Consider the following 27102-nt stretch of genomic DNA (forward strand, 5'->3'; position numbering starts at 1 on the left):
GCTCAAATTCTTTATCATGCTCATGAAGTAAAAACAAAGCTACTAAATATTTAGTATCAATTTTTGCTGTCTTTTGACACCTGGTTTATGCTTTCAATATAACACTAGCCCTCTACTTGGGTAATGTTCTGTGCAATTATTACTGAAAAATACAATATGAATTTTAAAAAACCTATTCTCACAGGCATACTAACAAATGTCATAAAACAAAAGAAAACATAAAATTCCAGAACTCCACTCCTACATGCCTTCACAGTGGTCGGCAAACTCATTAGTCAACAGAGCCAAATATCAACAGTACGATTGAAATTTCTTTGGAGAGCCAAATTTTTTAAACTTAAACTTCTTCTAACACCACTTCTTCAAAATAGACTCGCCAAGGCCGTGGTATTTTGTGGAAGAGCCACACTCAAGGGGCCAAAGAGCCGCATGTGGCTCGCGAGCCGCCGTTTGCCGACCACAGATATCCAAACGTCTCCCATAGTAGAGCCCTGCAAATACTCCCCAGAGCTTAATCTAACTTGCTTACTCATCTGCCCAGCCGGATCCTTTATAAGGTCAGGGCCATTAACCTTCCCCCAGTTCCTGTGCTCCCCACCTCCCACCCCGCCCAGGGACCACCACAGACCTAACCCCATTAGTTTGCAAAAGGTTTTGTGCCTAAGGAGGGCAATTACGGAATGGCATTTTGCACCAAATGTCAGGAAACACAGGCATCCTGCTCTCTTCCCTCCGCCCAGGCCTCCCTCCACAGCCAGCTGCCTCCTTCAGCCCTGCGGGGGGAAGCCTGGCCGCACCCCAGTGCCTCAGGCCCAGCCTGGCACAGCCAAGGGCGTGTGGTCCGAGCGGACGCCAGGGACAGAGGTTCCTGAGTCCTTTGGAGCTCAGTACGCCCCTAGCAGAGCCCTTCCCTTAGAGCTCTGGAACCTGCCCGTCCCTGGCCAGTGGCCGCCCCGAACTTGCTTGTCTTCCAATCAGCGCACGTTACGGCGGAGGCCGTTCCTGCTTCTTCCCTTCCCGCCCCTGGGCGTGTAATTGGAGGCCAATCCGACCCTGGGGCCACCGCGTGGGGCGGAGTCCGAGCCGGGCGTGTGCCTGTGTGTGAGGGGGGTGTTGTGGGGGTCGGGGGGGGAGGGCAGGGTGTCCGCCATAGGAGTGTCCACCTCTCCAGGCCTCCCCTCCACGCTCCAGGTTGTTCTTGTTGGAAACACCCTCCCCTTCCTTTTGCTTCCCCCGCCCCCTCCTCACGCCTTCCTCTGGGAGAGTCAGATCCCGGCCGACTGACTAGAGCGGAGCCAGCAGCGGTGAGCTGAGCAGGGCGGGCGCCCCACGAGGCTGGCACGGGGGTTCGGGTGGGGACGAAGGCTGCCTGCTGGGGAGCCCCTGGGGCCCGGGGGGACGCGCTCCGGAGAGTTGGCTGCGCGCCCGGCCGCCTTGTCCCCGTTGGGTGGCTCCCGCAGGCCACCCTGCGACAGACCCCGCCAGCTCGGGGGGCACCCCGCCTGCACAGGGGGCACCCCCTCTGCGGAGCCCTCTGCGGAGTCGCCAGGCAGAAAGGCAGGTCAAAGAGATATGGTCACTTTACACCCGGGCGGAGGGTCCTGTTACCGGAGACCCCTGTCTCCCGTTAGCAATGCGAGCAAGTGAGGGAAATGTGATTCCTTCCGGCTGAATGTGCTTTGTTTCCATAAAGTAAAACATCTATTTCAAGACTTGGATTTCCTTTCATTTATTTTATGGTTTTGTTTATCTTAGGATGTACAATTTAAGTGAATTTTTAATTTACAGCGCACATTTGAAATGTAGCCACTAAAACTATGACGCAGTAAAGTTCATTTCCCACCTACTTAAAAGCGTATGGATTCAGTACTTTAAGCTGGGTGTTGTGATAGTTGGAATAAAAATATAATCTCCATCTATGTATCTCCCGTGGTTATCGTGAAATAGTAAAATCATTTCCATTAAATTTGGGAAAGCCAAATCTGCTCATCACGTCCTGTGAATTTTATAGGCCAGTGGCATTAAGCAGAAGAGCATATTGACATTCTGGTTAGCAAAAAGACAGAATTAATACTTTTTACACCTAATGTGGTTGTATACTTTGAATGTCTGCAGGAAAACAACTGAAAATCTAGAAAAAAATCAAAGAATTTACTAACCAGTGTGGACTCACAGTTCTCACTGGGTGTGATGTCTATAAATTAGAAAATACAATAGGACAAATAAACCATTCAGTTTGGCATGAACTAACACAAAATTGAAAAACCTGTTTAAAGATATAAAACTCTAGGGACATATGAAAATACATTAAGTATATAAGAGTGTATAGGTACAAGTGCTATCTTTATAAGTAAAGATAGCATTTCTCTAAAGATGTATAATTAAATTTCGAACTGAATTTTTTGTTTTAAAACAACTATTTAGCTCATGTGGAAAGATTTCAATTAAAAGAAAATATACATATATGTGGAGACTAGTACATAATAAAAAGTATTGTAAAGCTAGCTATAGTGATTAAAAAGTAATAAAAGAAAGAGGGAGAAGATTTACTGATAAATCAATGAAACTGAAGAGACAGATTTAAGAATAAAAGTAAAGCTGATATTTGATAACCATATATTTTATTTTTTAATATGTTTTTTATTGTTGATAGTATTACAGATATCTTCCATTCCCTCCCATTTCCCCCCTCCTCCCAGCCCATACCTACCCTCCCAGGTCTTCACTACCCTATTGCCTGTATCCAGGGGCGAGCCATCTCTCTATATAAAAGCCTAATATGCTAAGTTTCCATCTGACTGTTTGACTAGTAGCTATGATGTGCACTGACCACCAGGGGGCAGATGCTCTGAACAGTAGGTTAGCTTGCTGCTGGGGTCCGGCTGATTGGGACTGGGCGAGACTGGCCGGACATGCCCTGGAGCCCTCCCGCGGTCCCTCCCGTGGGGTCTCTTGGCCTGGCCTGTGCCCTCTCGCAATCAGTGCACTGGGCCTCTAGTATAAATATAAGTTCTTTGGTTTATTTCTTCTCGTCCCCTCAACCCCATATCAAGGTATATCAGTCTGTTCCATCCCTCCCTGATTCAAGTGTCATTTCGTTGGTCAATTCATTTTGTTCATTAGATTCCACAAATAAGTGAGATCATGTGATATTTGTCATACTCAGTTTGCCTTATTTCACTTAGCATAATATTATCCAGGTCCCTCCATGCTGTCCCAAAGGGTAAGAGATCCCTCTTTTTTACAGCTGTATAGTATTCCATGGTGTAAATGTCCCACAGCTTTTTTATCCATTCATCTACTGATGGGCATTTGGGATATTTCCAGATCTTAACTATTGAAATAATGCTGCTATGAACATAGGGGTCATACATTCTTTCTGATTGGTGTTTTGGGGATTTTAGGATATATTCCCAGATGTGGGATCACTGGGTTTAATGGAAGTTCCATTTTAAATTTTTTGAGGAAGAACTGTACTGTTTTCCATAGTGGCTGCAACAATATGCATTCCCACCAGGAATGAACTAGTCTTCCCTCTTCTCCACGCCCTCACCAGCAGTTGTTTGTTGATTTTTTTGATGATAGACATTCGGCAGCTGTGAGGTGATATCTCATTGTGGTTTTAATTTGCATTTCTCTGATGATTAGTGATTTTGAGCATTTTTTCATGTGTCTCTTGGCCATTTGTCCTCTTTGGAGAAATGTATATTCAGGTTTTCTGCCCATTTTTTAATTTTATTTTTTAAAGTACTACATATGTCTCTGTGGGAAACCGCCTATTGTCTTCACTAGCAGAGAGGAATGGACAAGGATCCCGGAATGCTGGTGACCCTTTAGCCCTGGCAAAGGTCAGAGCTATGCACCCACTGTTTAGTCGAGACAATGGTAGCTGAAGCAACTTCCCCACCAGACAGTCATGTAAGTCCTTACTGATAAGATAGTCTGCCTGTTACTGGAAATTGCCTGCCTAAGGGCTATAGGTGTATCCGAAATTGAATAAAAGGATGGCAAGGCCTGAGCCCAAGCAGAGTCCTTGCTCTTGAGTTGGGCTCCCTCCTGGTCCCCCAATATTTCCAAATTATTGTTTCTTGTCTCGTCTCTTTCATTTGCATGCGGCCCCTCTTACAGAGCTCGAACCCTGAACCACGCGGGATGTGGGTCATTCACATGTCTCCTTTTTCCCCGATTGACCCTCCCTCCTGCCACTCTCACCCTCCAGGACAGGCTCCCACCACCTCAGTGTTATGTCCATTGGTTACGCTAATATGCACGCATACAGTCCTTTGATTGATCTCTAACCCCTTCCCCCACTCATCCACTGCCTTCTCTCTGAGGTTGGATGGTATATTCAGTGTTACCTTGACTCTAGATCTATTTTTGTTCATCAGATTATGTTGTTCATTATATCCCACATAAGAGTGAGATCATGTGATATTTATCTTTCTCCAATTCTCTTATTTCACTTAGCATAATGTTTTCCAATTCCATCCATGCTGTTGTAAATGGTAAAAGTTCTTTCTTTTTTATAGAAGCATAGTATTCCATTGTGTAGATGTACCACAGTGTTTTAATCCACTCATCTGCTGATGGGCACTTAGGCTGTTTCCAAATCTTAGCTATTGTAAATTGTGCTGCTGTGAACATAGGGGTGCATATATCCTTTCTGATTGGTATTTCTAGTTTCTTGGGATATATTCTTAGAAGTGGGATTACTAGGTTAAATGGGAGTTCCATTTTTAACTTTTTGAGGAAATTCCATACTGTTCTCCACAGTGGCTACACCAGTCTGCATTCCCACCAGCAGTGCATGAGGGTTCCTTTTTCTCCGCATCCTCGCCAGCACTTGTTTGTTGATTTGTTGACAATAGCCACTTTGACAGGTATGTGATGGTACTTCATTTTTATTTTGATTTGCATATCTCGGATGATTAGTGACTTTGGGCATGTTTTGATATGTCTCTTGTTTCGAAAAGTGTCTATTTAGGTCCTTTGCCCATTTTTTAATTCATTGTTTACCTTCCTTTTGTTAAGTTCTATGAGTTCCCTATAAATTTAGGAGATTATGCCCTTATCTGTGATAGCATTGGCAAATATGTTCTCCCATGCAGTGGGCTTTCTTGTTGTTTTGTTGATGGTTTCTTTTGCTGTGCAGAAGCTTTTTATTTTGAGGTAGTCCCATTTGTTTATTTTCTCCTTAGTCTCCATTGCCCTAGGAGCTGTATTGGTAAAGATATTGATAAGACATATGTCTGATATTTTGCTGCCTATGTGCCGCAACCTTTTGCAGTGAGGGTTCAGGAATCTGAAGAAGGGACTGTGACATAAACAGATATACTAGACAAGAAATATAAGTTTAGAAATCATTGGGGGAATCAGGAGGAGACCTACTCTCTAGTGGAGTGGCTCTCTGAATGTCCAGACCCTTAGCTTTTTATTTACTAGAATATACATTTGCTCTTTAGCAAAGCAAACAGACATCAATGTTAAGGTTTGGTAAACAATAAAGGATTATCAGGTTAGGGGATTACCTTCAGCTATTCAGCCAACAGCAGGGTAATACAATTCTGATTCTCAGTCCTGCTGAATATCAAAGTCCATCAGCCTTCTGAGGACTTTTTGCATTTGTTATGACCTGCTGGTCTTAGCCTCCAGCACCTATGGAATCTTACAATATTTTTATGGTTTCCCATCTTATATTTAAGTCCTTGAACCATTGTGAGTTTATTTTTGTGTATGGTGTAAGTTGGTGATCTAGTTTCATTTTTTTGCATGTCTCTGTCCAATTTTCCCAACACCATTTATTGAAGAGACTGTCTTGACTCCATTGCATGCTCTTGCCTCCTATGTCAAATATTAACCCTTTGCACTCGCTTGCTTTTTTCTCGATTCCTTTATTCTACTCGGGATTTAATTTTTTAAATACCCCAGATTTTACAAAGCGCAGCAGTAGAATAAAAAACTGGAATTTCTTTTCATACAAACTTATTTATTTGGATTTTTTTATATTTCAAATTATTGATACATTCAAAGAGTAATTTTAATCTCGACATCCGAGTGCAAAAGGTTAATTGAGCATAATGGCTTGGGTTGATTTCTGGGTTCTCTGTTCTGTTCCATTGGTCTATATGTCTTCTTTTGCCAATACGAGGCAGTTTTGAGAACCATGGCTTTGTAATATAGCTTGATATCTGGTATTGTGATCCCTTTAACTTTGTTCTCTTTCTCAGGGCTATAGGTGTATCCCAAATTGAATAAAAGGATGGCAATTTGGTCTTTTTTATTCCAGATTAATTTTTGGACAGTTTGTTCTCTATATTTGAAATATACCGTTGGTATTTTAATGGGATTGCATTGAATCTGTAGATTGCTTTGGATAGTATGGAATTTAATGATGTTGATTCTAGCAATCCATGAACATGGTATGTTCTTCCATTTTTTTTTTTTTTTTAAATATATTTTATTGATTCTTTACAGAGAGGAAGAGAGAGGGATAGAGAGCTAGAAACATCGATGAGAGAGAAACATCGATCAGCTGCCTCTTGCACACCCCCTACTGGGGATGTGCCCGCAACCAAGGTACATGCCCTTGACCGGAATCGAACCCGGGACCTTTCAGTCCGCAGGTCGACGCTCTATCCACTGAGCCAAACCGGTTTCGGCAGTTCTTCCATTTTTTTATGTCTTTCTCTATCTCTTTTTTTTAATATCCTGTGTTTTCTGACTAAAGTTCTTTTACCTCCTTAGTTAAGTTTATTCCTAGGTATCTTAATTTTTTGATGCAATAGAAAATGAGATTTTTTTTTCATTTCTCTTTCTGTGAGTTCATTATTGGTGTATGAAAAGGCCATAGATTTCTGGGTGTTAATTTTGTATCCTGCTACATTGCTGAATTCATTTATTAGGTCTAGTACTTTTTTGATGGAATCTTTGGTTTTTTTTATGTACAGTATCATTCATCTGCAAATAAGGACAATTTTACTTCTTTTCCAATTTGGATGCCTTTTATTTCTTCTTATCTGATTGCCATGGTTACCACTTCAGTAATATATTGAACAGGAGTGGAGAAAGTGGAAATGGATTTAGTTTTTTGCCCATTGAGTCTGATGTTGGCTGGTTTGTCACATAAGGCTGTTATTATGTTGAAATATTATCTCTCTATTCCCACTTTGCTGAGAGTTTTTATGAAGAAAGGGTGTTAGATTTTGTCAATTGCCTTTTCTGCATTAATTGATATGAGTATGTGATTTTTGTTTCTCAATTTGTTTATGTGGTAACACATTTATTGATTTGTGGATATTGTATCATCCTTGAATCCCTGGAATAAAGCCCACTTGGTCATGGTGTATGATCTTTCTAATGTAATGCTGGATCCAATTTGCTAAAATTTTGTTGAGGATTTTAGCATTTATGTTCATCAAGGATATTGGCCTGTAGTTCTCTTTTTTTTTTGTGGTGTATTTATCTGGTTTTGAAATTAGGGTGATGTTAGCTTCATATAAAGAGCTTGGAGGTGTGCCTTCCTCTTGAATTTTTTGGAATAGCCTGAGGAGGATAGGTTTTAGTTCCTCTTTCAATGTTTGGAAGAACTCTTTTGCTTACTGGAAGATTTTTGATCATTGCTTCAATTTCTTCAATAATTATGGGCCAAATAGGTTTTCTGATTCTTCCTGATTGAGTTTTGGGATCTTGTATTTTTCTAAGAATAAGCCCATTTCATCTATGTTGTCCATTTTGTTGGAATAGAGTTGATCATAGTATCCTATCTAATAAAGAGGGAATATGCTAGTTGACCATCATGCTGTCGCAAAGATGGTGGCGCCCACACCCAATGAGGTATGCTAATTGACTGCCCCACCCTCAAAGATGGTGGAATCTACAGCCAATAAGGAGGGAATATGCTAATTGATTGCCATGCCTTCAAAGATGTCGGCACACACAGCCAGAAGATGGCAGCGCACAGTACCTTCGGCCCCACCTTTGAGCATCCAAGGTGCAGTCAAGCCTTGGATGGCGGCTGCCCAGCTGCCCAGCACCGGCCTGAGGTACAGGCAAGCCTGGAATGGTGGCTTCCCAGCCGACGCCCATGGTTTAGGCAAGCCTCGGCTGTTGGCTGCCCAGCCACCCAGGGCCGCTCCGAGGAGCAGGCAAGCCTCGGATGGCGTCTGCCCAGCCGCCAAGGGCTGCGCAAGGCTCTGGTAACCAGGGCTGGCCAAGGCTTACATTGCCGGCTGTGGCAGTAGCAGAGGTGTGATGGGGGCATCACCTTCCCCTGATCCCGGGTTGCCTCCTGCCCCTGAGGGCTCCCAGACAGTGAGAGGGGGCAGACCGGGCTGAGAGAACCACTCTCCAGTGCATGAATTTTCATGCATCGGGCATTTAGTTTTTCATAATCCTTTGTATTTATGTGGGATTGGTTCTTACTTCACCTCTTTCATTTCTGATTGTGTTTATTTGGGTCCTCTCTCTTTGCTTCTTGGTGAGCCTGGGTAGAGGTTCATGAATCTTGTTTATCCTCTCAAAGAACCAACTCTTGGTTTTGTTGATCTTTTGTATTGTTTTTTTTCTCTATGTTGTTTATTTCTGCTCTGATCTTTATGATTACCTTCCTAATGCTTACGCTGGGCGCTTCTTGTTGCTCTCTTTCTAACTCTTTGAGTTGTAGGGTTAGATAATTTATTAACAATTTTTCTTGTTTTTTTTTTGAGATAGGCCTGTAGAGCTATGAACTTCCCTCTCAAGACTGCTCTCACTGTGTACCATAGGTTTTGGATTGTTGTGTTTTAATTGTCATTTGTTACCAGGATGCTTTTTATTTCTTCTTTGATCTCTTTGGTAACCCAATTATTGTTTTTTTTTTCTTTTTCATTTTTTTATTAAGGTATTATATGTGTACATATCTTACCATTGTCCCCCCCACCCCACTCCCATACATGCCCTCATCCCCCAGTGTTTTGCATCCATTGGTTATGCTTATATGCATGCATACAAGTCCTTCGGTTGATCTCTTATCTCCCCCACCTCTCTCTAACCTTCCTGCTGTAATTTGACAGTCTGTTTGATGCTTTACTGCCTCTGTATCTATCTTTTTGTTCATCAGTTTATAATGTTCTTTATTATCCATAAATGAGTGAGATCATGTGGTATTTTTCCTTCATTGACTGGCTTATTTCACTTAGCATAATGTTCTCCAATTCCATCCAGGTTGCTGCAAATGATAAGAATTCCTTCTTTTTTATGGCAGCATAGTATTCCATTGTGTAGATGTACCATAGTTTTCTGATCCAGTCATCTGCTGACGGGCACCTAGGCTGTTTCCAAGTCTTTGCTATTGTAAATTGTGCTGCTATGAACATAGGGGTGCATATATCCTTTCTGATTGGTGTTTCTAATTTCTTAGGATATATTCCTAGGAGTGGGATTACTGGGTCAAATGGGAGTTCAATTTTTAGTTTTTTGAGGAAACTCCATACTGTTCTCCATAGTGGCTGCACCAGTCTGCATTCCCACCAGCAGTGCACGAGGGTTCCTTTTTCTCCGCATCCTCGCCAAGACTTGTCGTTTGTTGATTTGTTGATAATAGCCATTATGACAGGTGTGAGATGGTACCGCATTGTCGTTTTGATTTGTATCTCTCAGATAATTAGTGACTTTGAGCATGTTTTCATGTGTCTCTTGGCCTTCCTTCTCTCTTCTTTCAAAAAGATTCTATTTAGGTCCATTGCTCATTTTTTTTTTATTGAATCATTTACCTTCATTTTATTAAATTATATAAGTTGCCTGTAGATGTTGGAGATTAAACCTTTATCAAATATGTTCTCCCATAGAGTGGGCTTTCTTGTTGTTTTGTTGATGGTTTCTTTTGCTGTGAAAAAGCTTTTCATTTTGATGTAGTCCCATTTGTTTATTTTCTCTTTAGCTTCCATTGCCCTAGGAGCAGTATCAGTGAAGAAGTTCTTTCGGCATATGTCTGCGATTTTGCCTCCTGTGGATTCCTCTAGTATTTTTATGGTTTCCCATCGTATGTTTAAGTCTTATATCCATTTTTAGTTTATTTTTGTGTGTGGTGTAAGTTGGTGATCTAGTTTCACTTTTTTGCATGTATCTGTCCAATTTTCCCAACACCATTTATTGAAGGGACTGTCGTGACTCCATTGTATGTTCATGCCTCCTTTGTCAAATATTAATTGAGCATAGTGGTTTGGGTCGATATCTGGATTCTCAGTTCTATTCCATTGGTCTATATGCCAGTACCAGGCTGTTTTGAGAACAGTGGCTTTGTAATACAGCTTGAAATCTGGTATTGATATCCCTTCTACTTTATTCTTCTTTCTCAGGATTGCTGTGGCTATTCAGGGTCTTTTTTTATTCCAGATGAATTTTTGGAGAGTTCTTTCTAGGTCTGTGAAATATTCCATTGGTATTTTAATAGGGAGTGCCTTGAATCTATAGATTGCTTTGGGTAGTATGGACATTTTAATGATATTGATTCTACCAATCCATGAACATGGTATGTTCTTACATCTGTTTACGTCTTCCTCTATCTCTTTTTTCAGTGTCCTGTAGTTTTCCACGTATAGGTCTTTTATCTCCTCGTTTAAGTTTATTCCTTGGTATCTTAATATTTTTCCTGTGATGGTAAATGGGATTGCTTTTTTAGTCTCTCTTTCTGTAAGTTCACTATTGGTGTATAGAAATGCCTTAGATTTCTTGGCGTTAATTTTCTATCCTGCTACATTGCCGAATTCATTTATTATGTCTGTTAGTTTTTTGATGGAGTCTTTCGGTTTTTTTATGTACAATATCATGTCATCTGCAAATAAGGACAGCTTTACTTCTTCTTTTCCAATTTGGATGCCTTTTATTTATTCTTCTTGTCTGATCACAATGGCTAATATTTCTAGTACTATGTCAAATAGGAGGGGTGAGAGTGGCCATCCCTGCTGGGACTGGAGGGATTGAGCAAAAAGAAAGAGAACTCATGGATAACAGTGTGGTGGTTGTGGGCGTGTAGAAGGATGGGTGGAGGTGGAAGAGGGTATGAGGGTGATAAAAGGTGATGGGAAAAATAAAAGAAAGGTAAAATATGAATCAGATCTGTTCATTCCACTGCAATTAGAACAAATTCCAAACGTTTTTCTATGGTCTTTAGGTCTGATCAGACCTCTGTCTTCATTTGTTGCCTTGTTTTTTGTTGATTTTTTCATTCACTATGTCCCAGCCAAACATGACTTCTTTCTCTCCCTTGAGTATTCCAAACCCAGTGGCACACCAGGGCCTTTGTCGTTACTTTTCTGTCTTTCTGGATATCTCCTCGCATATTTTTGGTTTAGTGTCTCCATTCATAGTTCAAATAGTTCAAAGGTCATCTTCTGAAAGAGGGTTACCCTGACCCTCATGTTTTTCTTAAACTTTTTACCTCATAACTGTACTATCTAAATTTAATCTTAAATACTTGTTGACATGTTCTTAAATCTCATGCCACTAGAATATAATGTCCAGTAGTGCGTCCATCTGGTTTACTGCTGTATTTTCACCATCTGTAATAGTACCTGGTACATAATAGGTGCTCAGTAAACATTTGTTGAATTAATGAAGTTATGCGTGAAAGGTAACTGGAGGCTAAAAGAATCACTGAACTTGTTACATGTATTACTAAGTAGTTATAGTAACTATTAAAGTATGAAATGTCTTATTTTTCAGGATTAATTGGAATTCTTCAAAATGCCAGGTAAGTTTTTGTGAATAAGTTTTAATATGCTTTATTTTCAAATGTGAATTTTGTGATTGCTTCCCCTAAAAATTGTAGATTTTGCCCTGGCCTGTATAGCTCACTGGATAGAGTGTTGGACCTTGGATTAAAGGGCTCCAGGTTTGATTCCAGTCAAAGGCACAAACCTTGGTTGCAGGCTTGATCCTGGCTCCCAGTCGGGACCACGCAGGAGGAAGCCAATTGATGTGTCTCTTTCTCCCCCTTTTCCTTCCACTTGCTCTAAAAAAATCAATGGGAAAATATCCTCAGGTGAGAATCCTATCTAATAATAGACAAATATGCAAATTGACCATGCCTCCGACACCCACAAGCCACGCCCACCATCCAATCAGAGCGAGTATGCAAATTAACCCAAACCAAGATGGCTACAGCCACAGAGAGCAAGGTTCCTAGGTAACAGAGGAAGCCAAGCTTTCCGCCTGCCCTTCCCAGGCCTAAGCCTCCACTCAAGCTACAAAGTTTCAATTATAGAAGGTAAACAAATTCAAACAAATGGCGGCAGAATGGAGCTTGAGAGAGCAGGCCAGGGTTGCCGCCGGCAACAGGGGAAGCAAAGCTTTCCGCACACCCTGGCCAGGCTCACCCGCTTAAGGCAACAAAGTTTCAATTATAACCCCAACACAAATGGCTGCTGGCCTCGGAGGGAGCCCCAGGCTTGGCTCTGCTCCAGGCTACGAAGTTTCAATTGTAGAAGGAAAATAAATTCCAGATACCAGAGCCTCCACTTTGGTTGCCAGGGGGCATGGCCGGCCTGCAAACCACCACAGGCCCCTCGCTCAGGCCGCCCCACACCCCAAGGGGACCCCCACCTGATCTGGGATGCCCTTCAGGGTAAACCAGCTGGCCCCCACCCCTGTATCAGGCCTCTATCCTATCTAATAAAAGAGTACTATGCAGATTGATCATCCCTGCAACACACAATATAGCTGCCCCCATATGGTCAAAGATCCTGCCCCCATGTGGACACAAGATGGCCACCACAGATTGGAGAGGGTACAGGCTGGGCTGAGGGACAACCCCCCTCCGTGCACGAATTTCATGCACCGGGCCTCTAGTTAGAAAATAATAATAATCCTATCTAATAATAGAGTAGTATGCAAATTAACCGTACCTCCGCGACAAAATGGCGGCCCCCATAGCCACAAGATGGCGGCGACCAGTATGCTCATCCCCACCGGAGTTCCCCAGTCCAGGGAGGACTGCCGCTGAGAGCCGGGCAGCTCGGGGTGTCCGGCTGGGAGGCGTCCGCGCCCCCACGCCGCCATCGCCGCCCGGAGGCCGCCCGGGGTGTCCGGCTGGGAGGCGTCCGCGCCCCCACGCCGCCATCGCCGCCCGGAGGCCGCCCGGGGTGTCCGGCTGGGAGGCGTCCGCGCCCCCACGCCGCCATCGCCGCCCGGAGGCCGCCCGGGGTGTCCGGATGGGAGGCGTCCGCGCCCCCACGCCGCCAGCGCCGCCCGGAGGCCGCCCGGGGTGTCCGGATGGTTGGCGTCCGCGCCCCCACGCCGCCAACCCCTCCGGGAGGCCGCCCGGGGTGTCCGGATGGGAGGCGTCCGCGCCCCCACGCCGCCAACCCCTCCGGGAGGCCGCCCGGGGTGTCCGGCTGGGTGGCGTCCGCGCCCCCACGCCGCCAACCCCTCCGGGAGGCCGCCCGGGGTGTCCGGCTGGGTGGCGTCCGCGCCCCCACGCCGCCAACCCCTCCGGGAGGCCGCCCGGGGTGTCTGGATGGGTGGCGTCCGCGCCCCCACACCACCAACCCCTCCGGGAGGCTGCCCGGGGTGTCCGGCTGGGAGGCGCCCAGGACCCCACGCCGCCATCCCCTCCTGGAGGCAGGCCGGGGTGTGTGGCTGGGAGGCGTCCTGACCCCACACCGCCAACGCCTCCCATAGGCAGCCCGGGGTGTCTGGATAGGAGGCGCCCAGGACCCCACACTGCCATCCCCTCCCAGAGGCAGCACGAGGTGTCTGGCTGGGAGGCGCCCTCAGCCCCACTCTGCCATCCCCTCCCAGAGGCAGCACGGGGTGTCTGGATAGGAGGCGCCCAGGACCCCACACTGCCATCCCCTCCTGGAGGCAGCCCGGGGTGTCTGGCTGGGAGGTGTCCGCGACCCCACACCACCAACGCCTCCCAGAGGCAGCCCGGGTGTCTGGATAGGAGGCGCCCAGGACCCCACACTGCCATCCCCTCCTGGAGGCAACCTGGGGTGTCTGGATGGGAGGCGCCCACGACCCCACACTGCCATCCCCTCCCAGAGGCAGTCCTGGGTGTCTGGCTGGGAGGTGTCCGCGACCCCACACCGCCAACCCTTCCCAGAGGCAGCCCGGGGTGTCCAGCTGGGAGGTGCCCACGACCCCATGCCGCCATCCCCTCCCAGAGGCAGCCCGGGGTGTCTGGATAGGAGGTGCCCAGGACCCCACACTGCCATCCCCTCCCAGAGGCAGCCCTAGGTGTCTGGCTGGGAGGCACCCGCGCCCCCCCAGGGAGCGAGTCAAGTACTGATGATTCTTCCAAAGGAAAAGTTTAGAGAAAGAGAGGATAGAAAAGGAATAGAAGGAGAAAAGTAAGAAAGGACAAAAGATGAAACATCAAGAAAAAGAAAGAGAAGAAAAAAAGGAAGAAACAACCACAGGATATCACCTTTCCAAGTCTCATGAAATTCCTGTTTAAGGAGTTTATTTTATGATTCTTTTAGTTTGGGTTTACATTTTTACTGTTTTGTCAAGACCACAGCAGGTACACTGTCCAATATGTTTTTTTTAAATAAATTTTATTGATTTTTTTACAGAGAGGAAGGGAAAAGGATAGAGGCTAGAAACATCTATGGAGAGAGAAACATCGATCAGCTGCCTCCTGCAGTATGTGCCCCCAACCAAGGTACATGCCCTTGACCTGAATCGAACCCAGGACCCTGAGTCTGCAGGCCGACACTCTATCCACTGAGCCAAACCAGTTAGAGCTGTCCAATATGTTAAAGAAAAAACCCTATCTAATAAAGAGAGAATATGCAGGGGAGGGCATTTGGGGGTGACCGGGCTGTCAGGGGAGAACAGTTGGAGATGATCTGGCTGGCAGGGGAGCAGTTAGGCGTCGATCAGGCTGGCAGGGGAGTGGTTAGGGCAGTGATGGCAAACCTATGACATGTGTGTCAGCACTGACACACGTAGCCATTTCTGATGACACGCGGCAGCATGCCGAGGATGAAACATTTGCTGCTCCTGAGGATGAAACATTTGCGACTAGAGTCTTGGAGTTAGTTTTTTCCTCAAAGTGACACACTACCCGACTTATGCTCAGTTTTTTGGCGAAGTTTGACACACTAAGCTCTAAAGGTTGCCCATCACTGGGTTAGGGGGTGATCAGGCTGGCAGGCAGAAGTGGTTAGGGGCAATCAGGCAGGCAGGCGAGCAGTTGGGAGCCAGCAGTCCCGGATTGTGAAAGGGATGTCTGACTGCCTCTTTAGGCCCGATCCCTGTCGGGCCTAAAGAGGCAGTCAGACATCCCCCGAGGGGTCCCAGATTGGAGACTGTGCAGGTTGGGCTGAGGGACACCCTCCCCCAGTGCACGAATTTCGTGCACCGGGCCTCTAGTTAAAAAAATAAAAATGTATCCTCAGTGAGGATTTAAAATTTTTTTTGAAGTTTATTTTATTTTGAAGGTTTTTTTTATTAAGTATTTGGAGAGTATGTATTCATGTATATATACTTATTTATACATATGAGCATTGCTTTCTATCTTTAACAAAAAGAGTTAAAAGGGTTTTACATTGACATACATGTGTAGAAAGATCTCCAAAGTATGTTGGAAAATTTGGGTAAAGAAAAATATAAGTAGGAAAGTAAGTCTGCAAAAAGAGGTAGTAATAAGAAGCTTGTGACAGCAGCCTTTCTTCATAGAGGAGGGCTCAAAAGTAGCCCTGCATTATCAAGCAATGCAGGACATGATACAAGGAGAGAAACACTGTTTATGGTGTGTGTGTGTGTGTGTGTGTGTGTGTGTGTGTGTGTGTGTGTTTGATTGTTTTTAGATAAAAGTCAGTTAAGAGAGTCAGAACTTTTCCTTATAGTGAGTCTAAATAAAAGGTTCTCTGATTTCAACAACAGGAAAAGTGACTTCAATACTCCCTTGAAGCAATCAGGTGACAGGTCTTTCAGGATGAATAGGGCAGAGTGTGAATCCCTGGAAATGTAGACTAAACCACCTCTAATTGAACTGCATCTGTCACCACTGGCTTTTAAACCATTTAGTATTTATCATGCTCTGTTTTGAATTTACTAAGTACTTACCCTGTTATGTTTTGAATTTATCTAAACAGCAATTTTCCAAAGTGGATTCATGAAAAATCAGATTCACTCTATATATGATTTTACATATTATGAAAAAGAATTTTTGACAATGTGAAAGGAAGTTTATGTATATAGGAATCAGCATCAGAACAGCTGAAGCTAGTAGCATGAAAGTTCCTTGCTTTGATTGTAGCACAGTGGTTTAATATTTTCTGTTTTAATCCATATTCAGCCTGAAAATCTATCAAATATTATAATAGGTTGATGTCTAATATACTTATGAATTATGTTTTTTGTATGAAATATGAGTGTATTTCTTATTGGTTATATGCATTGGTGCATGCCAACAAGAAAATATGAATGTATTCTATTATCATATTATCATTTCCATTGCAAATCATGTGCCCCATCTCTCCCTAAAGGTGAAGTCCCCACATCCCCTGAGCAACCTACAGATGAAATGGGAAACCAATTAAAGTCACCTGATCCAAGGACTGATGCCCCTCCAGACTATAATTCCCATTTTGTAACAGGTACATTAAGTATTCAGAAACGCTTTTTCCTCTCTCCAGACAATGATACTAATATTTAAGATTGCTTTTAAAAATAATTAGGGTAGTGAGTGGAGGTGGAAGCAGCCAAAAAGGGGATAAATGGTGGTGGAACAAATAAAATAAAAATAATAATACTGCCTAGCCAGTGAGGCTCTGTGGATGAGCTTTGACCTATGAACCAGGAGGACACAGTTCAATTCCTGAGTAGGGCATATGTCAAATTACAGGCTGGGGGTGCATGAGGCACCGAACAATGATTTTCTCTCAGCATTGATGTTTCTCTCTTCCTATCTGAAATCAATAAAAATTCATTCAAAAAATATCCAAACATTCAAAGAATAACTAAAACCTATCCTCCTCAGGCTATTCCAAAAAATTCAAGAGGAAGGCACATTTCCAAGCTCTTCATATGAAGCCAACATTACCCTAATCGAAAAACCAGTTAAAGACACTGCAAAGAAAGAGAATTACAGGCCAATATCCCTGATGAACATAGATGATAAAATCCTTAACAAAATTCTAGCAAACCAGATCCAGCATTACATTAGAAAGTTCATACACCATGACCAAGTAGGATTTATTCCAGGGATGCAAGGCTGGTACAATATCTGCAAATCAATAAATGTGGTACATCACATAATAAAATTGAGAGGCAAAAATGACATAATCATATCAATTACTGCAGAAAAGGCATTTGACAAAATAAAAACTCTCAGCAAGGTGGGAGTAGAGGGATCATACTTCAACATAATAAAAGCCTTATATGACAAACCTACAGCCAATCATACTCAATGGGCAAAAACTAAAACCATTTCCCCTAAGAACAGGAACAAGACAGGGATGCCCACTTTCACCACTCCTTTTCAACATAGTACTGGAAGTGCTAGCCATAGCGATCAGACAAGAAGACGAAATAAAAGGCTTCCAAATTGAAAAAGAAATAAAACTGTCATTATTCTTGATGTGATATTATACATAGAAAACCCTAAAGACTTCACCAAAACGCTGTTAGACCTAATAAATGAATTCGGCAATGTTGCAGGATACAAAATTAGCACCCAGAAATCTTTTTTATACACCAATAATGAATTCCTAGAGAGCAACTAAAAAAACAATCCCATTTACCATTACAACAAAAAAATTAAGATACCTTGGAATAAATTTAACCAAGGAGATGAAGGACCTGTACTCAGAAAATTACAGGACACTGAAAAAAAGAGATAGAGGAAGACATTAGCAAATGGAAGAATATACCGTGTTCATGGATTGGTAAAATCAACATTATTAAAATGTCCATACTACCCAAAGCAATTTATAGGTTAAATGCAATCCCCATTAAAATACCAATGGCATATTTCAAAGACCTAGAACAAACTCTCCAAAAATTCATCTGGAATAAAGAAAGACCCAAATAGCTGTAGGAATCTTGAGAAGAACAAAGTTGGAGGGGTCACAATTCCGGATCCCTCCAAAGCCATTGTTCTTAAAACTGCCTAGTACTGGCACAAGAACAGAGATAGACCAGTGGAACAGAACAGAGAACCCAGAGATGGACCCAAGCCATTATGCTCAATTAATATTTGACAAAGGAGACAAGAGCATACAATGCAATCAAGACAGTCTCTTCAATAAATGGTGCTGCGAAAATTGGACAGATACTTGCAAAAAAAATGAAACTAGACCACCAACTTACACCATACACAAAAATAAACTCAAAATGGATAAAGGACTTAAATGTAAGATGAGAAACCATAAAAATTTTAGGAAAATTCATAGGCAGCAAAATAGCCATATGTCCTTGCAGTATTTTTCCTGATTCAGATCCTAGGGTAATAAAAATATTAAGGAGACTACCTCAAAATAAATAGCTTTTGCACAGCAAAAGAAACCATCGGCAAAACAACAAGAAAGCCCATTACATTGGAGAACATATTTGCCAATGCTATCACAGATAAGGGTATAATCTCCAAAATTTATAGGGAACCCATACAACTTAACTAAAGGAAGATAAACAATCCAATCAAAAAATGGGCAGAGGATTTAAATAGATACTCTCTGAAAGAGGACATACAGAAGGCCAGGATACATATGAAAACATGCTCAAAGTCACTAATCATCTAAGAGATGCAAATCAAAACAACAATGAGGTACCATCTCACACCTGTCAGAATGACTATCATCAACAAATCAACAAACGACAAGTGCTGGCGAGGATGTGGAGAAAAAGGAACCCTCCTTCACTGCTGGTGGGAATGCAGACTGGTGCAGCCACTGTGGAAAACAGTAAGGAGTTTCCTCAAAAAATTAAAAATGGAACTTCCATTTGACCCAGTAATACCACTTCTAGGAATATATCCCAAGAAAACAGAAACACCAATCAGAAAGGATATTGCACCCCTATGTTCATAGCAGCACAATTTACAATAGCTAACATTTAGAAATGATGTTGGGAAAATTGGACTGATCCATGTAAAAAAATGAAATTACCAACTTATTCCATTCACAAGAATAAACTCAAAATGAATAAAACACTTAATTATAAGTAGGAAATCATAAAAATCCTAGAAGAAACGATAGGCAAGCAAAATCTCAGACATTTCTTGTACCAATATGTTTATGGTAGATCTACTAGGACAAAGGAAACTAAGGAGAAAAATAAAGAAATGGGACTACATCAAAATAAAAAGCTTTGCAGAGCAAAATAAACCATCAACCAAACGAAAAGGGAGCCCAGTATATAGGAGAACATATTTGGCAATGATACATCTGATAAAGGGTTAATATCCAAAGTATATAAGGAACTCGTGCAACTTAACAAAAGAAGACAAACAATTCAAATAAAAAAATGGGCAAAGGACCTTGGGGGCGATCGGGCTGGCAGGAGAGGGCAGTTGGGGGCAATCAGGCCGTCAGTTGAGGGCAGTTGGGGACCATCTGCTGGCAGGGGAGGGCAGTTGGGGGCCATCGAGCCAGCAGGGGAGCAGTTAGGTGTCAATCAGTCTGGCAGGGGAGTGGTTAGGGGGTGATCAGGCAGGCAGGCAGGTGAGCAGTTAGGAGCCAGCAGTCCCAGATTGTGAGAGGGAGGTCTGACTGCTGGTTTAGGCCCAATTCCTGCCGTCGGACATCCCCCAAAGGGTCCCAGATTGGAGAGGGTGCAGGCAGTGCTGAGGGGTACTGCCTCCCCCCACCCCCCATGCACGAATTTCGTGCACTAGGCCTCTCGTTTTTTAAAAAATAAAAGGAAGTGATTTTGCAATGAGTAAAATTTTTTATATTAAAAACTAGAGGCCCAGTGCATGATTGAATCATGCACGTGTAGGGTCCCCTACACGCTTTCGCTTTTCGCGGGGGAGCTGGGTGCCTGTCCACTGGTGCACCAGGCTTTTCAGAAGCCTCCGGCTCAGCGGAGGCTTCTGAAAGGCCTGGTGCCGGAGCAAACAGGCACCCAGCTCCCCCACTTTTGATGGTCCACGGCCACGGAGGGGGGCTACCCTGCCGTTGAGAGGCACAGCTGGGTGTCCGCGGCAGGCCCCCTCAGCAGCCTCTCAACAGCAGGGTAGCCCCCCTCAGTGGCAGCGGATCCGTGCCTCTCAATGGCTGGATAGGCCACCCCGAGTCCCGCCCCCCAGCCTCCTGCCGCCCAATCGTGAGCGTAGTGGAGTGATGGTAATTTACATGTTACTCTATTATTAGATAGGATATTTTTCTAAAGAAACTTTTTCCCCAGGATTATATTCAAACTAGAGGCCAATTGCACGAAATTTGTGCATGGGGGTGTGTGTCCCTCAGCCCATCTTGGGCCCTCTTGCAATTCGGGAACCCTCGCTCCCAAATGCCCGTCTGCTCCCTCCTAACTGCCCACCTGCTCACTCCTTAACTGCTTGGCTCGCCACTCCTTACCTACCTGATTGCTCCTTACTTGCCGCCTGCTTGCTCCTTAGCTCTTGGCTTGCCACTCCTCAGTGCTGCTGTGGAGGCGGGAGAGTCTCCTGCCACCACTGCTGCACTTGCCAGCCCAGAGCTCAGCTTCTGGCTGAGCGGCGCTCCCACTATGGGAATGCACTGACCACCAGGGGGCAGCTCATGTGTTGAGCGTCTGCTCCCTGGTGGTCAGTGCGCATCATGGCAACCAGTCATTCTGATCGTTCCAGTTGTTCTGGTCATCCTGCCATAACGACCACTGGATTTTTATATATATAGATTCATTTTAATGATTTAGAAAATGATAGGTAAGATTATAGCAATATTTATTGAAATATGTATTTATGTATATGTTAGAGGTGGAGACTATTGCTTGAAGATGTGAAAGGTTAGAAGAAACCTCGGTGTTCACAGGATAATGGCAGAGAAGTTGTTTTGACCCTAGAGGTATGTTCTTTAGAGCTCAGGTAGCCTTTGCCCCTGCAGTGTTTTCTATAAACAGCAGGGCTTTCTTTTTCCGTTTACCTCATGTGTATGCATATTATGTGGCTCTGACCCTGCTTTCCCTACTAAATCTGTGGTTTTGACAATCTGAAATTATAATCTTACTGTAGTTCATCATTTCTCTATAATTTTATTTCACTGTTGTTCTACATAAGCAATCTTATTTTCACCAGTCACTATCCTAGCATCGAGATTCCACTAGAACAGACGTTTCACCATTTCTAAGATGTAAACACTGATTATCAATCATATTCTGGTCATCTAGGAAAGTGTTTATTCTTCAGTATATCAAAAAATTGACAAGAGTGTAGGAGACATCCTTCTAATTAAATGACTAGATAAGTTGAAATATATTATGATGCAGAGCATACAACTAATGAATTTTGTTATGAAATAGTAACAAATTTTCTGTGACCACCCCTTAGTGGCTGAATTATGTACTTTCTTATGGTAATACAGATTAGTCCCTGTGATTCACATTAAGTAACTTGAAATACTATACTCAAAATATTTGACTTAATTCAACTACAAAATTTCCATTTGCATTATAGTATCGGATGTGTATTCTTTCCCAAAATTATGTTGTTTCATGTATGTTTGAAATGATACTTAATAAAGAAACCTTAGTTTTATGTAGTCTATTTAAAGTAAAAATGACATAATTTCTTGCAACAAAAAAGGATAACATTCAAAATAACTAACAGCACAAATCCTACAAGGCAGTATTTCTCACACTGATATTGGTAGGACAGACTTTTTTTTTCACAGTTACATTTTAACTTTTTTATGCTAAGAACACTTTAGATCTACTGCCTTAGTAAATATCAGTATACAAAACAGTATTATTAACTACTAGAGGCCCGGACATCTCTTTCACAATCCAGGACCGCTGGCTCCTAACCACTTGCCTGCCTGCCTGCCAATTGCCCCTAACTACTTCTGCCTACCAGCCTAATCGCTTCCTAACCGCTCCCCTGCCAGCCTGATCACTCACAACTGCCCTCCACTGCTGGCCTGATCGCCCAACTGCCCTCCCCTGTCAGTCTGATCGCCCCCAACTGCCCTCCCGCCTATGCCCGCCTGATTGCCCACATCTGCCCTCCACTGCCGCAACCCGCCTCCTCTGCACAAGGCAACGGAGATGCCAGGACCGGCATCCTCCGCACCGCACAGAGCCATGGGACCCACAGGCCTCAGTGTGTGAAGCTGCTGCCAGGCCCCACCTCTGCTGTGCGCGCAGCCATCTTGTGACGGCCATCTTTTGAAAATGTGAGGGAGTGATGCCACTTAGGCTATTGTTAGTATAGATAGTTACCATGCTCAGAACTTATTCATCTTTCTTCTTACTTTAAATAATTTTTATTTTTCCATTACAGTTGACATACAATATTATATTAGTTTCAGGTATACAACCCAGTGATTAGACCTTATATAACTTACTAAGTGGTCATCCCAATAAATCAAGTACCCATCGGACACCATACATGTTATCACAATATTATTGACTGCTAGAGGCCCGGTGCACAAAATCGTGCACTCAGGGGGGTCCCCCAGCCCAGCCTGCTCCCTCTTGCAGTCCAGAAGCCCTTGGGGGATGTCCAACTCCCATGGGGAGCTGGCCTAAGCTGTTAGTCAGACATCCTTAGCACTGCCATGGAGGTGGGAGAGGCTCCCGGCACCCCCCCTGCACTCACCAGCTGTGAGCCCAGCTCCTGACTGAGTGGTCCCCTGGTGGTCAGCGTGCGTCAGTGACTGGTCGTTCTGCCATCGGGCCGAAACTGGCTCTCCAACATTCCCCGTGGTGTCCCGGATTGTGAGAGGGCACAGGCTAGGCTGAGGGACCCCACCAGTGCACAATCGGGGCAGGAGGTTGGCCAGCTGGGGAGGGACCGCAGAAGGGCTCCAGGGCATGGCTAGCCTGTCTCACTCAGTCGTGATCGGCTAGACACCAGCAGCAAGCTAACCTACCAGTTGGAGAGTCTGCTCCCTGGTGGTCAGTGCACATCATACCAACTGGTCAACTGGTCGACTCTCTGCTCCCTGCTGGTCAGTGAGCGGTTGAGAAGCTTTAGCATATCATTAGCATATTACACTCTGATTGATTGAATGGATGACCGGACACTTATCATATTAGGCTTTTATTATATGGGATTATATAGGATATTCCCAATGCTGTACTTTACATCCCCATGACTATTCTTTAACTACCAATTTGTACTTTTTAATTCCTTCACCTTGTTAATCCATCCCCCCAAACCTCCTACCTTCCGGCAACTGTAGAATCTTCTCTGTGTCTGTGAGACTGTTTCTGTCCTTGTTTATTTTGTTTTTTAGATTCCACATATAAGTGAAACCATATTGCATTTGTCTTCCTCTGTCTGACTTATTGCACTCAGCACAATACTCTACTTCATCCATGATGTGCAGATGGCAAAATTTCATTTTTTTTTATGACTGTCATAGTCCATTGTATATATGCACCAGTTTTCTATCTGTTCATCTATTGACAGACACTTAGGTTGCTTCCATATCTTCGTTACTGTAAATAATGCCACAATGAACATGTGGATGGATGCATGTGTCATTTTGATTCATGTACGGCATTTCTTTGAGTAAATACCCAGAAGTAGAATTGTTGGGTCCTTCTTTTTCTCTTATTATATACCCTTTGTTTTAAAGTCTGTTTTGTCTGGTATAAATATTGGACTTGAGCTTTTATTTTTTGTTTTTGTTTTTCATTTTCATGAAATCTCTTTTTTCATCCCTTTACTTTCAGTCTGTGTCTTTCGATCTGAAGTGAACCTCTTGTAGACATCATATGTAAGGAAGGGTCTTGTTTTGTTATCTACTCAGCTACCTCGTGTCTTTTTATTGGAGCATTTAATCCATTTTCATTTGGTATTGCCATTTTATTATTCATATTTTTTATTATTTTTTTCTTATTCTTAAAGAAGACCCTTTGACATTTCTTGTAACACTGATTTGGTGGTGATTCATGAACTCCGTTAATTTTTTCTTGTCTGGAAAGCTCTTTTTCTGTCCTTCAATTCTAAATCATAACTTCTTTCTTTAAATAAGTGTGGGATACTCTACTTATACAAAGTTAAACATGTTTTGCTTTGTTTTCCTGCAGAATGAAACAGAACCTTTAATGACAATTTTAGAGGAGTATAAAATGCCAGTTTCCTACATATAATTTGTCATATTTTTTTCCATTTCTCATAACCTCTCTGGATAATATGTACTTTTATAAGTAAATAATTTGATTACACAAATTTGTATATGATATTTTTAGACAATTCAATAAATAATAGTAGGGAACTGTGATTCCTCATAAAAAGTAATGGGTAGAACAAGTAGGTACACAATTAGAAAGGAAATAAAAGCCACAAATAACCCTATAAAACAGACATGTATGTATACAATGCTCTACCAAACAATAGCAGATACACGTTTTTCTCAAGTGCACATATGACTTTCTGCAGGCTACACCTCCTGTTAGGCCATAAACAAGCCACAGTAAGTTTAAAACAACTGAAATCATGCAAACTATATTCTACCACATGAAATAAAATTAGAAATCAGTAACAATAGAAGGAAATTTGGGAAATCACAAATATCAGGAAATTAAATAGCACAATCCTAAATAATCAAAGGAACAAAAAGAAATCGCAAGAGAAATTAGAAAAAACTTTGAGATGAAAAAACAAAAACACAATATACCAAAGTTTATGGGATTCAGCTAAAACAGTACCTAGAAGGAAATTTATAGCTATAAACATCTACAAAAAATAATAAATCTCAAGTAATCCAACTTTCCACCTTAGAAATAAACCAAATCCAAAGAAAGCAGGAGGAAATCTTAAACATTTGAGCAGAAGTCAATGAAATAGAGAAAAACAACAACAGCAATAGACAAACTCAACAAAACCAAAAATTGATTCTTTGAAGAGATCAACAACATTGAAAAAACTTAAGCCAAACTGACCAAGAAAATAATACACAAATATTAAAATCAGGAATGAAAATAGGAACATTGCTAACAACTTGACAGAAATTAAAAAGTACTATAAGGGAATACTATGAATAATTGTCTGCCAACAAATTAGAAAACCTAGGGGAAGTAGATAAATTCCTAGGAAGTTGCGAACACTGAAATGGACTCGAGGAAATGGAAAACCTGAATAGACATATGTAACAGGTAAAAAGACTGAATAATTCAAAATTTCTGACAAAATATAGCTAAGGCCCAGATGCCCTCCTTAGGGAATTCTACTAAATGCTCAATGAAGATATTTTTAATGTATTTTCTTTTTAAAAAAAAATGTTTTTATGTTATTTTGGAGAGGAAAAGAGAGGGAAAGAGAGACAGAAACATCAATGGGAGAGAAACATCAACATCTACTTCCTGCACACCCCCTGCTGGGGATCATGCCCATAACCCAGGCATGTGTCCTGACTAGGAATCGAACTGGTAATCTGTTGGTGCAATGAAAATTTGAATACTAAACTTTTGCAAACTCTTAAAAAGAAATAAGAATAGTGGATACTTTCCCACTCATGTTAGGGGGCAAGTATTACCCTATTAGCAAAATCAAACAAAGGCATCATAAGAAATGAAAACTACAGACCAATATCCAAAAATGCTCAACAAAATACTAGCCAACCAAATACAGCAACATATAAGAAGGCCTGTACACCATGACCAAGTGGGGTTTTTCCCAAGAATGAAAGGTTGGTTTGTCATATGAAATTTAATTGATATAAATAAAAATAAGGCAGACAACAAAGGACAAGAACCATCTGATTTCACTCATGTGGCGTCTACAACAAAAAGCAACAAATAAACGAAACAAGTAAACTCATAGACACAGACTAGATTTTGGTGGTTATAAGAGGGGAAAGAGGGTGAGGGAAGGATGAAGAGGGTCACATATATGGTAACTGAAGGAGACTAGACTTTGGGCAATGAGCATACAGTGGAATATAGAGATGATGTATTATATAGTTGTACACCTAAAACTTACGTTATTAACCTTTGTTACCCCAATAAATTTAATTTTTTTTAAAAAAAATTGATATATATATATATCATATAAGAAAAAAAAACACATGATCACATCAATAGATACAGAAAAGGCATTTGACCAAATGAACCATCCTTCGTAATAAAAACACTCAACAAACTAGGAATGAGAAGAAACCTTCTGAACCTGAGAAAAGGCATCTATAAAAATCCCATAGCTGACATTATCCTATCTAATAAAAGAGTAATAAGCAAATTGACTGTCACTCCAACACACAAGATGGCTCCCCCCATGTGGACACAAGATGGCTACCAGAAGATGGCCAGCAGGGGAGGGCAGTTGGGAGGAACCAGGCCTGCAAGGGAGGGCAGTTGGAGGGGGGGACCCAGGCCTACAGGGGAGGACAGTTGGGGGTGACCAGGCCAGCAGGGGAGGGAAGTTGGGGGTGAACAGGCCTGCAGGGGAGGGAAGTTGGGAGGGGGGACCAGGCCTACAGGGGAGGACAGTTGGGGGTGACCAGGCTGGCAGGGGAGGGCAGTTGGCGGTGACCAGGCCAGCAGGGAAGGGCAGTTAGGGGCAATCGAGCCAGCACGGGAGCAGTTAGGCATCAATCAGGATGGCAGGGGAGTGGTTAGGGTGTGATCAGGCTGGCAGGCAGAAGTGGTTAGGGGCAATCTGGCAGGCAGGCAGGTGAGCAGTTGGGAGCCAGCAGTCCTGGATTGTGAGAGGGATGTCCGACTGCCCGTTTTGGCCCAAACCCACCGGGATCAGGCCTAAACAGGCAGTCGGACATCCCTTGAGGGGTCCCAGATTGGAGAGGGTGCAGGCTCGGCTGAGGGACACACACACACACACCCTCCGTGCACGAATTTTGTGCACCGGGCCTCTAGTACTTATAAAAGTAGAATATGTTCTCCCTACAATCAAGAACAGAGGATGTCTTCTCATGGCACTTCTTTTCAACATTTTACTACAGGTTCTAGCCAGGGTAATTAAACAAGAAAAAGAAATAAAAGTCATCTGAATTGGAAATACAGAAGCAAACT

At 43.0% G+C, this 27102-nt stretch overlaps 1 protein-coding gene across 1 annotated transcript in view; it reads left to right on the plus strand.

Moving 5' to 3' along the window:
* Positions 1-1169: 1169 nt before the first annotated feature.
* PLSCR4 (phospholipid scramblase 4) overlaps positions 1170-27102 on the plus strand; it is a 53118-nt gene continuing 27185 nt past the window's right edge. Inside the window, exons 1-3 of the mRNA XM_054714120.1 lie at positions 1170-1304; positions 11701-11728; positions 16473-16583. Coding sequence (XP_054570095.1) covers positions 11722-11728; positions 16473-16583 — 118 coding nt within the window. The 5' untranslated portion in view covers positions 1170-1304; positions 11701-11721. The remainder of the gene's footprint in view (positions 1305-11700; positions 11729-16472; positions 16584-27102) is intronic.

The sequence above is a fragment of the Eptesicus fuscus genome, chromosome 3, assembly GCF_027574615.1.
Source record: "Eptesicus fuscus isolate TK198812 chromosome 3, DD_ASM_mEF_20220401, whole genome shotgun sequence".
Classification (NCBI taxonomy): Eukaryota; Metazoa; Chordata; class Mammalia; order Chiroptera; family Vespertilionidae; genus Eptesicus; species Eptesicus fuscus.